The sequence below is a fragment of the Anolis sagrei genome, chromosome 9, assembly GCF_037176765.1.
Source record: "Anolis sagrei isolate rAnoSag1 chromosome 9, rAnoSag1.mat, whole genome shotgun sequence".
Taxonomy (NCBI): domain Eukaryota; kingdom Metazoa; phylum Chordata; class Lepidosauria; order Squamata; family Dactyloidae; genus Anolis; species Anolis sagrei.
In genome coordinates this window covers 13049340-13062094 of record NC_090029.1, presented here as the reverse complement: position 1 = coordinate 13062094, position 12755 = coordinate 13049340, and the positions used below count along the sequence as shown (strand labels likewise).

Below are 12755 nucleotides of genomic sequence, written 5' to 3'. Positions count from 1 at the left end.
AGTATTTGTGCCAAGTTTGGTCCAGATCTATCACTGTTTGACTCCACAGTGCTCTCTGGATGTAGGTGAACTACAACTCCCAAACTCAAGGTTGTAAATTAGCCATTTTGTTCATATGAAGTGGGACAAGGATTGATACGGATGGTAATAATGTTTCATTCCTATCTGTCTGTCCGTCTATCTGGGGAAAGAGTCTGCCTTTGCAGACCCAAGGTAAATTATTCAGTCTGTGAAAAATAAGCGAAATCCATATGTAATGAAGGCGTGTTAACAGCCCTCCCTCCTTTTCTCGCCACGGCAAAGGCACAACTACTGAGCGGAAGCAATTAGCTTAGATTTCCTGTGTAGAATTGATAGCTGCCCCATACAAACATTTCTTTCTTTGGCCAGAACATTGATCTCAATTGATGCTTAGCGTTGCACATTATGGAGATAGGCAGGGTGCGGGTTCATTATGCATTGACCATTATCTCGGCGCGATTGGCTTTAACTGCACAGGGTGTTGTCTCTCCCTCAATGTTTCTCTTTGTCCACTTAGATGAATTCTGTCGTGTTTAACGTCTGGGATATTGGGGGTCCCGCCAGCATGTCAACAGTCAATCAGTGTTTCTTCACAGATAAAGCATTATATGTTGTTGTCTGGAACTTAGCGCTGGGGGAAGAAGCTGTGGCAAATCTTCAGTTCTGGTTACTGAATATCGAGGTAAGGAAGCGGGAAGCTGCACCAGCTTTCTGGGGGCTTGGAAGTTACAACGCGGAGAGTGCAGAATGCCCATGGACGGAAACAGACTCAATTGAGAATTCCTTTCATACAACTTGGCGAAATTGCTCTTGGTTGTTGCTTCCCGGGGATTGCAATTGGCCCAGCCAGCAGCTTGCTTGCTTATTTATTTATTTATTTGGGGTGCTTCTACCCCGCCCTTCTCAACCCCCTAGGGGGGACTCAGGGCGGCTTACAAACGGCACAATTCGATGCCCAACAATTCACAAAATACAATACACAAATTTACCATATAACGTCAACAGTTATAACTAGTTAAAACAGTCAAAAACAGTACAATAGCAGCAATAAAATCATCTTGTGGTCAACATTCGCCAATTCATAATCCGTAATCCATCCAGCATCGTCATTGTCCTTTCCTACTCTGGTCATCATTGTCTTTGCCCGTCTGCCAGCTTATCCGAAGGCCTGGTCCCGCATCCAGGTTTTTAGCTTCCTTTTGAAAGAGAGGAGGGGTGTTGATGACCTAATCTCCCCGGGGAGTGCATTCCACAGGCGAGGGGCCACCACCGAGAAGGCCCTGTCCCTCGTCCCCACCAGTCTCACTTGTGATAGAGGTGGGGCCGAGAGCAGGGCCTCCCCAGCAAATCTTAAACTCCGAGGTGGGACGTAGAAGGAGATACGTTCGGACAGGTACACTGGGCCAGAGCCGTTTATGGCCATGTTTTTTTTCCAAAAGAATATTCTGTCGAATGCAGACAGAAATTGACCTCAAGAGGCACATCACCTTGTCCACTTGGGTCACTTCCCAAGGGCTTCTGAATCACAAAGCTCATTTTCCACAGGAAGTGGAATCCATTCAAATGGGTCTCAATCCCGACCTGGCTTTGCACTGGATATGTCATCTGCATCTAGTTTCTTTTGGTTTGTCTTCATCCAGTTGACATTCCTTCTCACTCAGCCCAATAAGAATGTCTCTTCTAATATGGCACATGGTACCCGGAAACCCCTTCGTAATAAGCCCTTGCAATTATAGCAATTTCTGCTAAACTGCTCCATGTTTTGTTGCCTCCATGAGATTCCTTTTGAGCTGTTAAGTTATCCGACTCAATCAGCTAATGCCACAGTTTTATGTACTGCTCATTGTCCTGTGCGACAATGAGCAGATTTGCTATGACGGAAGTTGCTGGAATGAAAGGGTTGTCAGCTAGTCATCCAGTCCAAGTCTGTCACATCTGGAAGAGAGAATGGGGAGTTCACCCACACAGCAACTCAGGAGCCTAAACAAGTCAGCAAGGGGTAAAATAGAGTTATGAATCATAGCCAGCTCAAGGCCAAGAAAAGATCAACCCTGAAGAGTAGTGCTATTCTCCAAAAGAGAATGGTCATGAAAGCAAAAAAGCACCAAGATTTGTAGATGTTTGTTTCAAGGCACCAGGTGCCTAATTAACCAGCATCTCTATTTAACCATCGTTTCGATCCGTGTAATCTTCTGACTTATGGGGACCATCAGGCTAACCACTCTTGAGGTTTTCTGGGAAATATTCGTTTGGAAGAGGGTTATCTTTGCCTTCCTCTGGGGCTGTAAAAGTGTGACCTGCCCAAAGGGTTTCCATGATTGAGCGAGATTTTGAACCTTGGTCTTTATTTATTTATTTATTTATTTATGTAGAGCTTTTATAACCTGGTCTTCTCGACCTCCGAAGAGAGACTCAGTCCGGCTAACAGCAGAAAATTCAACACAAATATAGTAAACATAATAGCATCATAATACATTAATACAAAAAACATTAAATTACAGATCACGCAATATCATACAATTACAAAAGCCAGGTCATCAGAATAAAATCACATTCATCACCATCCGCCTGTGTGGTCAGCCATTGAAGTCCCCTAGCACAATGAGCCGATGATACGCCAGGCTCGAGACCACCCCAGCTAGCTCAGATAGGGAGACTGAAGTGCAGCGGGGTGGACGGTACACTAACAGAATCCCTATTCTGTCCCGGCCTCCAATCCTCGGGTGGACACACTCGAACATGGAAGACTGCGGGATGGAACAACTGACCAAGGAGATAGATTCCCTATAGACTACTGCAACACCCCTTCCCGGACCTCCAGATCTCGGCTGGTGCTGCCCTGAGTATCCTGGCGGGCAAAGCTGGGAGAGATTACCCCCCCCCCCCAAGCCTCATCCAGCCAGGTCTCAGTTATGCACACCAGGTCTGCTTGCTCATCAAGAATTAAATCTTGGATGGTGATGGTTTTTCCATTTACAGGCCTGGCATTCAACAGCACCACCCTTAAACTAGAGGCTCTACCAACCTGGGTACTCAGATTTACCATGTCAGGAGATCGTTTTGGGAAGGCCAATGCTCTGTTATAAATTTTGGGTCAAATTAGTTGTTTAAATCTCCCTTTCCCGTATCTCCCTTTCCCTATCACTACTTCAATACTGGCCTCTCCCTTGTCTGAGTCCTGTTTTGTTAAAGTGAAGAGCCAGTTGGAGAGAGGCTCCAGAATTAATGTCTTCTTAAATAAACCACAAAAAGCAGATAGTAGGTCCAGATACAAGGAGGCCCAACTATCGGAGGACCTGTGGAATACTAGCCAGCACCCATCAGAGGAGAGTCCCCTCGGATCTAAACAACCATCCAGAAGATGGAGTGGTAGTTGGACCCAGGAGGCTAAATAATTAGAATACTGGGATAACAAAGAAAACAAACGAACAGTCTAAATCACTTAATCACAATAAAGCACAATAAGGCACATAAAACACAAGAAAGCACATAAAGCACTCCAGGCAGTAGAGTTGGCTGCGGGGAAGATGGAGGTGTCCAAAGGGTGTAGGCCTCACTTCTAGACTGTTTCTGCCACTGAGACCAGGAGGCTCCTAAAGGGTCCAATGACCCACCCCAGCAGCAGTTGCCCTCAAGTGGTAGCCACAGCAGGAGCAGGGAGCCACGTCTAGTTTGTAAGTAAGCCTGCTCAGCAACAGTTCTTGCAGTTCTTGTAGTCCAGAAGGCAGGCAGTAGGAATGCTGGTGTAGAAGCTCTTACCTTCTGGATTGTTTTACTAACAAACCAGAGGTTAAACCAACCCTTTAGAAGAGATACTGACACATACATAAATTGTAACAACCAAATGTGTAGGGACAAAACATATCTCATGAAGAGCTTTCATTTCTATATTTAAACATCTTTTTCACATTGGCTTGTTAGGTTTGTGCGCCACACCTACACACTGCAGCTGACACACTAATGTGTCACAACACACAGTTTGGAAAGCTGTGCCCTAGAGCAGGCATGGGCCAACTTGGGCCCTCCTTCCAGGTGTTTTGGACTTCAACTCCCACAATTCCTTACAGCCTCAGGCCCTTTCCTTTTCCTCCCTCAGCTGCTTAGGAAGAAAAGGAGAAAAAAGGAGGTGGCCTGAGGCTGTTGGGAATGGTGGGAGTTGAAGTCCAGAATATCTGGTAGGAGGGCCCAAGTTGGCCCATGCCTGCTCTAGAGCAATAGTCCTGTGCTATGCTGGTTGAGCCTCACTTATCCAAAATGCTTGGGCCAGACATGTTTTGGATTTTAGATTTTTTGGAATGTCTGTGTATACATGTATATAATAAGATACGTTGGGAATGGGTTCCAGGTCTTGCCATGAAATTCATGAATGTTTCATATGCACACTATACACCAAGCCTGAATGGAATTGTATACAATATTTGAAATTAGTGATGTGCACCACCTTGAACTTTCAGAGAGCAAAGGTCTCACTGTCGCAGTTTCCATGAGGCTTTTGGAATATTTTGAGTTTTGGGTTTGAAGGAAAGGGATGCTCGACCTGTGCCCTGTTTTTGCAGTTCGGCATTTTCCAAAGGTTTGTTCAGAGAGAACATGGAGAGAAATACTTGGATGCTTTGACGTTGCTGTTTTTTCCCCTTTCCAGGCCAAAGCACCAAATTCAGTTGTGTTGGTGGTGGGAACTCACCTTGACTTGATTGAAACCAAATTCCGTGTGGAAAGGATTGCCACCCTGAGAGCCTATGTCCTGGCTGTGTGTCGATCCCCTTCTGGTTCGAGAGCAACCGGCTTCCCAGATATCACCATGAAACACTTACAGTAAGTGAATGTATTGTCAAAGGCTTTCATGGCCGGAATCACTGGGTTGTTGTGGGTTTTTCCGGGCTATATGGCCATGTTCTAAAGGCATTCTCTCCTGACGTTTCGCCTGCATCTATGGCAAGCATCCTCAGAGGTAGTGAGGTCTGTTGGAACTAGGAAAAAGAGTTTATATATCTGTGGAAAGACCAGGGTGGGACAAAGGACTCTTGTCTGCTGGAGCTAGGTGTGAATGTTTCAACTGACCACCTTGATTCGCATTTGATGGCCTGGCAGTGCCTGGGGCAATCTTTTGTTGAGAGGTGATTAGATGTCCTTGATTGTTTCCCCTCTGCTGTTTTGCTGTTGTAATTTTAGAGTTTTTTAATACTGGTAGCCAGCCTGTGTTCATTTTCATGGTTTCCTCCTTTCTGTTGAAATTGTCCACACATTTGTGGGTTTCAATGGCTTCTCTGTGCAGCCTGACATAGTGGTTGTTAGAGTGGTCCAGCATTTCTGTGTTCTCAAATAATCTGCTGTGTCCAGGTTGGTTCATCAGGTGCTCTGCTATGGCTGATTTCTCTGGTTGAAGTAGTCTGCAGTGCCTTTCATGTTCCTTGATTCGTGTTTGGGCATCGCTGCGTTTGGTGGTCCCTCTGGAGACTTGTCCACAGCTGCATGGTATACGGTAGACTCCTGCAGAAGTGAGAGGATCTCTCTTGTCCTTTGCTGAATGTAGCATTTGTTGGATTTTCTTGGTGGGTTTGTAGATAGTTTGTATGTTGTGTTTCCTCATAAGCTTCCTCTGAAAATGAACAAAATCTGGCTACCAGTATTAAAAAACTCTAAAATTACAACAGCAAAACAGCAGAGGGGAAATAATCTGGGACATCTAATCACCTCTCAACAAAAGATTGCTCTAGGCCAGGGGTCCTCAAACTTTTTAAACAGAGGGCTAGGTCACAGTACCTCACAGTGTTGGAGGGCCAGATTACAATTTGAAAAAAACTCATGAAAGAATTCCTATGCACACTGCACATATCATATTTGTAGCGCAAAAAACACTGAAAAAAACACAATAATTAAAATGAAGAACCATTTTAACAAATATAAACTTATTAGTATTTCAGTGGGAAGTGTGGGCCTGCTTTTGGCTGATGGGAAAGGGTTGTTGTTGTTGTTGTTGTTGTTGTTGTGTGCTTTCAAGTCATTTCAGACTTAGGTTTGCCTTGAGCGAGGGCTGGATAAATGACCTTGGAGGGCCGTATCCAGCCCCCGGGCCTTAGTTTAAGGACCCCTGCTCTAAGCACTAACAAGCCACACCAAACAACAGCCAGACCATCAAATGCTAATCAAGGTGGTCAGTTGAAACATTCACACCTAGCTCCAGCAGACAAGAGTCCTTTGTCCCACCCTGGTCATTCCACAGATATATAAACCCTTTTCCTAGTTCCAACAGACTTCACTACCTCTGAGGATGCTTGCCATAGATGCAGGCGAAATGTCAGGAGAGAATGCCTCTAGAACATGGCCATATAGCCCGAAAATAAACTACAACAACCCAGTAAGTGAATGCATTGCTTTCCACCAACTGTGTGCCACTTCCTCCCATCGTACATACAATGTGTTCTTCTGTAGTAATTACACTCTGTAACACTATGATATTTGTTCTAAATGATTCTGTCCTTAAAACATGGGGAAAATTGATTACACTGCAAAAACTTTGGTTTTGCAGGAGGATAAGGCGATAAAATTGAAGATAGTAGGAAAAGATGGTGGTAGGATTCTAGGTGGGAAGCCACTGCAGACCTCTTAACATCCTCTAGATAGTAGTGATCTGAAGAAGCTGTTTCCACACTATGGGATCTTAGAATCTCTTTGCTGTTTTCCATTGCAGCGAAATCTCATGTAAGACGCTCGAAGGCCTGGAAGGTCTGCGGCACCTGATCTATCACATCACCGTCAATATGAAGGACATTGGGAGTTCAATTGGCTCACAAAAGCTTGTTGGGAGATTGGTGCGTACCATTGCATATTGGAGAAAGCTTTTCGCCTTGCAGGGTAAATTCTGCAATTTGTAAAGAAATCTAGCACAGAAAAAAAAACATAATATAAGGATTGTGTTGTGCAAGAATGCCCTTTCTGATTGCTGAGTTTTACATAGTCTTTTGTATAAAGCCCTGCTATTTTCATGCAAAATCCTCTTCTGTGTTTTGTTCTGCAGAATAATTTCTTCAAACGTTTTACGTTGTGCAAATGTTGGGTGAGATCTGTGCAGAAGGGTTTCTTTTCTCCTCAGTAGAGACAGAACTGTGGGCATCATTTGCCCTCACTTGTTTCAAGAAGTACTTCAGTGTTACTTACTTACTTCCTTAGGCAATCTCTCATTTTCCGAGGAGGATTGTCTTCCAGTGTTCTTGTGGGTCCGTATGTGGCTGTGGAGCCCTATTCTTGCTCTGCATCTTCTTCCGCAGTGAGGGCATTGGTTTCCAGGTGGAAGGCGGTCTCGGTCGGGGTTGGTTTGACGTGCCTTCCTCTTGGCACGCTTCTCCCTTTTGCCCTCCATTCGTGCCTCTTCAAATTCTGCAGCACTGCTGGTCACAGCTGACCTCTAGCTGGAGCGCTCAAGGGCGAGGGCTTCCCAGTTCTCAGTGTCTATGCCAGAGTTTTTAAGGTTGGCTTTAAGCCCATCTTTAAATCTCTTTTCCTGTCCTCAAACATTCCGTTTTCCGTTCTTGAGTTCGGAGTAGAGCAACTGCTTTGGGAGAGGGTGGTCGGATATCCAGACAACGTGGCCGGTCCAGTGGAGTTGATGGCGGAGGACTACCAGCATTGCTTCTTCCAGCATGCTGACGTTTGTCCGCCTGTCTTCCCAAAAGATTTGCAGGATTTTCTGGAGGCAGCGCTGATGGAATCATTCCAGGAGTTGCATGTGACGTCTGTAGACAGTCCACGTCTCACAGGCATGTAGCAGGGTTGGGAGGACAATAGCTTTATAAACAAGTACCTTGGTATCCCTACGGATGTCCCGGTCCTCAAACACTCTCTGCTTCATTTGGAAAAATGCTGAGCTCGCAGAGCTCAGGCGGTGTTGTATTCAATGTTGACTTTGGTGGAGAGGTGGCTGCTAAGGGAGTGGAAATGGTCAACATTTTCTAATATTACACCATTAAGCTGTATCACTGCCATTGGGGAGGGGTTGGCTGGTGTCTTCAGTGTTAACATCCCCCTGGAACACAGAAACGGCTTTGATGGTCATTGACTGTCAGCATTCCTTCTCAGATACCAAGGAGTTACTTGAGTTTCCAAGCGGCCGTCATAGCTGAACAACAGAGGAGAAGCCAAAGTGATGATCTGCAATACCTGACAGACAAGGAAATAGAGCAAATCATAGAGAAAAACCCTGACAATGACATCAAGGATTATGAGGATTTGCAGTCTGGTAGGTCTCCATGTAAACCCATAAATGGAACAGCATGAATCCAGCCTTCCTGGGGACCCAGTGTTTCCACAAATCGATACGCCTTCTTTTCTACATTCACATAGAGTAGGTTGAGACCACAGAGGCTATCCAATCCAACCCTTTGCCATTCTGAAACACACAAACAAAGCACTCCTTGCAAATGCTTCCCCCCCCCCCCCGCCTCTGCTTTGATTGAGTGTTCCTGCGTGGCAGAGGGTTGGACCGCATGGCCTTTGTGGCCTCACCTGACACTATGAATGTATGAAAAGCCTTCTGAGAAAGAGGCTCCACACTCCCAGGCAACCTATTCCTCTGCCACATGGCTCTTACCTAGAGAAATTCTTCCTTATGTTTAGGTGCAGTTTGAATATAGTTACATGTCTATGCTGGTATTCCCAAATACCTCTAGTCCCGGCCCTTTTGGGCAAGGGATGCTGTTCTGGTATGGCCGTACCAGGAGCTCCAGCTTATCTTGCTATTTGTTGAGTGTTGTATGTTTTTTAAAGTTCTATGCATTTGGAGTTAGATGGCTTTCCTTACTTTGCAGTTATTGGGTCAATGACTGTCAATTATCATTAGGTTCCCTAGTTCCGCCCCCTTTTTGGGTTTTGGAGGGAATAGGAGCCATTTTAGGTCAATCCACATAGAGAAATCTTTCTTACAGGACTTAAACCAGGACCTCCTGTAAAAGGCTTCATCATTTACAGCTTGGCCAGGGAGAAATAGCCCCATAGCTTGGCCAGGGATATACAGCCTCAGCACAACTTTTGCTGGGGACTTTACAGTTTGCTGAGGAACTTACAGCCTCTCAGCTCTCTTGCTAGGGATCCAGTCCCACAGCGCTTCAGCCAGCCATCACTGGGAAGTGAACATCTTCCTCCTCCTGGAAGTTCTGCAAAGGTCTCTGTTCGGTAAGGGCCCTTCGTGGCAACCATAAAGCAGATTGGACCGGGTGTAGGGGCCCCACGCCAACAGAAGTGAAGACAGATTGCCCAGGTAGAGGTCAGGGATTTTCCCAACAGTGAAGGAACAGTTGCCTGCCCTTGGGGGCAGGATCGAGAAAGCCAACAGTTTATTAAGAAAACTTTGAATCCAATCATTATTTATTTATTTATCGTGTCATCAGCAACCATACCATTGTGTTACAATTCTAACAGAACAAAAAAAAACCACACAGATTAAAAACAAAAAGAAAAAAAAAACACAGATTTTGCAAACTTGGTAGTTGGTTAAATGTCCTTTGACCAGTATCTGGCCACTTGGAGTGCCTCTGGTGTTGCCGCAAGAAGGTCCTCCATTGTGCATGTGGCAGGGCTCAGGTTGCATTGCAGCAGGTGGTTTGTGGTTTGTTCTTCTCCGCACTCGCATGCCGAGGATTCCACCCTGTAGCCCCATTTCTTAAGATTGGCTCTGCATCTCGTGGTGCCAGAGCGCAATCTGTTCAGCGCCTTCCAAGTCGCCCAGTCTTCTGTGTGCCCAGGGGGGAGTCTCTCATCTGGTATCACCCATAGATTGAGGTGCTGGGTTTGGGCCTGCCACTTTTGGACTCTCGCTTGCTGGGGTGTTCCAGTGAGTGTCTCTGTAGATCTAAGAAAACTATGTCTTGATTTAAGTCGTTGACGTGCTGGCTGATACCCAAACAGGGGATGAGCTGGAGATGTCTCTGCCTTGGTCCTTTCACTATTGGCTGCTACTTCCCAGCGGATGTCAGGTGGTGCAATATCGGCTAAGCAGTGCAATTTCTCCAGTGGTGTGGGGCGCAGACACCCTGTGATAATGCGGCATGTCTCATTAAGAGCCACATCCAATCATTGAAGCCTTGTTATTTGTTCAGTAATAAAGATTTTGTTGCATCTTTAAAGACTTTGAAGCCTATCTTTTCAGGAAAATCCCAAAAAAACCTCTCTCTGAGGCAACCCCGGCGTCCCGTTGGGCTCACAGAAATTAAGTTCTGTTTATAGTTTTTTATAGGAGACCAGTGCGCGACAGCACAGATGCTCAGCCCGTACTGTTTTGTTGTTGCTGCTGCTGCTGCATTACTGCTGTTCCCTTGTACTCCTGGCCCGACCTGACCCCTTCCTTTCTCCGCAGCCATCAATTTCCTGATTGAAACGGGCACACTGCTGCACTTCCCAGACACCAGCCATGGGCTGCGGAACCTCTATTTCCTCGACCCGGTTTGGTTATCGGAATGCCTGCAGCGCATCTTCAACATCAAGAGCTCCAAGTCAGTGGCAAAGAACGGGGTGATCAGAGCCGAGGACCTGCGGATGCTCCTGGTGGGGACAGGCTTCACCCAACAGTCCGAAGAGCAATACTTCCAGTTCCTGGCCAAGTTCGAAATTGCGCTGCCGGTAGCCAACAACAGGTACACTGGTAATTGTCACCAGAAGTGTAGCTAATCCAGGCAGCTGGACACCGAGTGGGGAGGGGAGTGGGGAGAAGTCCTTATTCTCTGCACCCAGATGTTTGCTTTCAATTTCATGAGGTGCAGATGTGCAGGGTGGGCCTCTTTTGGAAACAGGAGCCTGTCCGTCCAAATCAGGTCCCTCCAGGCGAAGGCTCAGCTTCACATTTTCTTTGCTCCAGAACACAACCACACAGGCTGTGGCCAGTTGCGTATATAATAATAATAATAATAATAATAATAATAATAATAATAACAGTTTATTTGTACCCCACTACCATCTCCCCAAGGGACTCGGTGCGGCTTACATGAGACCGAGCCCAAACACAACAATACAAGCAATAATAACAACAATACAAGCAATTAAACACATAGACAATAAAATACACAACATTATCAATAAAACAACACATAATTAAAAACAGTGGGAAGGCCAAATGTAGAGTTAAAATTGGAAATAATGTTGGGACATGAACGGAAGGTGATACTGGTGTTTGTGGAAGGGCATACGAGCAGACCTACAGAAATGTAAAGTGCTTTGGAGGACAAAGTGCTATGGGATCATTATTCCGGGAAGGCACACTGGAACAGCCACGTCTTCAAGTCCCTCCTGAAGACTGCCAAAGTTGGAGTCTGTCTGATATCTTTAGGGGGTGAGTTCCAGAGTCGAGGAGCCACCACCGAAAAGGCCCTCTCTCTCGTCCCCCCAACTGCGCAAACTCCAGCCCTCCCTCCCACCGTTTCTGACCTTTTCCCTCTCAGCCGCTTAAGCAGAAAGGGAAAAGGAAAAGGAAAAGGAAGGGTCCTGAGGACAGGAATTGTGGAAGCTGAACTCCAAAACACCTAAAGGGCTGAAGTTTGCCCATGCCTTGTTTATAGAGTTGCCATACTTCTGGTTGACTAGATTTTGTATGGATTCTTTCCATGGTGTTTCGTACTGGTGGAGGCCATTATTTTGCACCAGATTCCACACTTCCGTCCTAAACAACAGAGCAAACTCTCTCTCTTGTAGCGCTGGGTGTGGGGACACTCTTTTGGTCAGTTGTTCTGTAAGACACAAACCTGTCCCTGCTTTTGGGTGAAGTCTCACACCTTTGGAGCATTACAACAGCACCAAGAGTCCCTTGTCCAGAATTTCAAAATCCAAAATACTTTATATACTCGAGTATATACAGTATTTTGGATTTTGAAATTCTGGACAAGCATAGTTTTTCAGCCCCTTTTTTAGACTAAAAAAGTTCCCCCCGGCTTATACTCGAGTCAAGGTTATTTATTATTTTACTGTGTTATTAGTATTATTTTTATTACATTTATTATTTTACTATTATTATTATTATTATTATTATTATTATTATTATTATTATTATTATTATTATTATGTGTTTGTGTTATGTGTTGTTATTATTATTACATTTTTATTTTACTATTATTATGTGTTATTATGTGTTATTATTATTATTACATTTATTATTTTACTCTATTATTATTATTACCTTTACATTATTTTACTGTACTATTATTTTTATTACATTTATTATTTTACTCTTTTACTGTTATTAAATTTCCATTATTTTCTCTATTCTTCTTCTTACATTTATTATTTTACTCCCTTTATTATTATTGGAAGGATATGTAAGCACATTTACAGTAAAGAAGGTTAGAATAATGATTTCATCAGAGTTGGATAGTCTTATCTTAAATTACAGTTTTATGTAAATACACAAAAACATTTAACCTACTGATGATTATCAATAGTATCTGCATTTCTCACCCTTGGCTTATACTTGAGTTAATACATTTTCCCAGTTTCTTATGGTAAAATTTAGTGTCTCAGCTTATATTCGGGTCGGCTTATACTTGAGTATATACGGTACTCCAAAGTCGTCTGCATGCGCAGCTAATGGTTCAATATACACAAACATTGTTTAATGCAGAAAAATATTACAATTGTGTGTACAATTCCCTTCAGGCCATGTATATGAAATATAAACAAATTCCTTTAGACTTTGGTCTCCTCTCTGAGATATCTCATAATGAATATTCAGAATCCAAGAAAGAAAGAAAAGAAAC

General features: G+C 44.4%; 1 protein-coding gene across 2 annotated transcripts in view; it reads left to right on the top strand.

Moving 5' to 3' along the window:
* Positions 1-12755, top strand: part of LRRK1 (leucine rich repeat kinase 1) — a 118982-nt gene that overhangs the window by 68522 nt on the left and 37705 nt on the right. For both annotated transcript variants that reach the window (XM_067471295.1, XM_067471296.1), the window contains exons 16-20: positions 539-703; positions 4664-4836; positions 6713-6833; positions 8098-8257; positions 10370-10646. In XM_067471295.1, coding sequence (XP_067327396.1) covers positions 539-703; positions 4664-4836; positions 6713-6833; positions 8098-8257; positions 10370-10646 — 896 coding nt within the window. The remainder of the gene's footprint in view (positions 1-538; positions 704-4663; positions 4837-6712; positions 6834-8097; positions 8258-10369; positions 10647-12755) is intronic.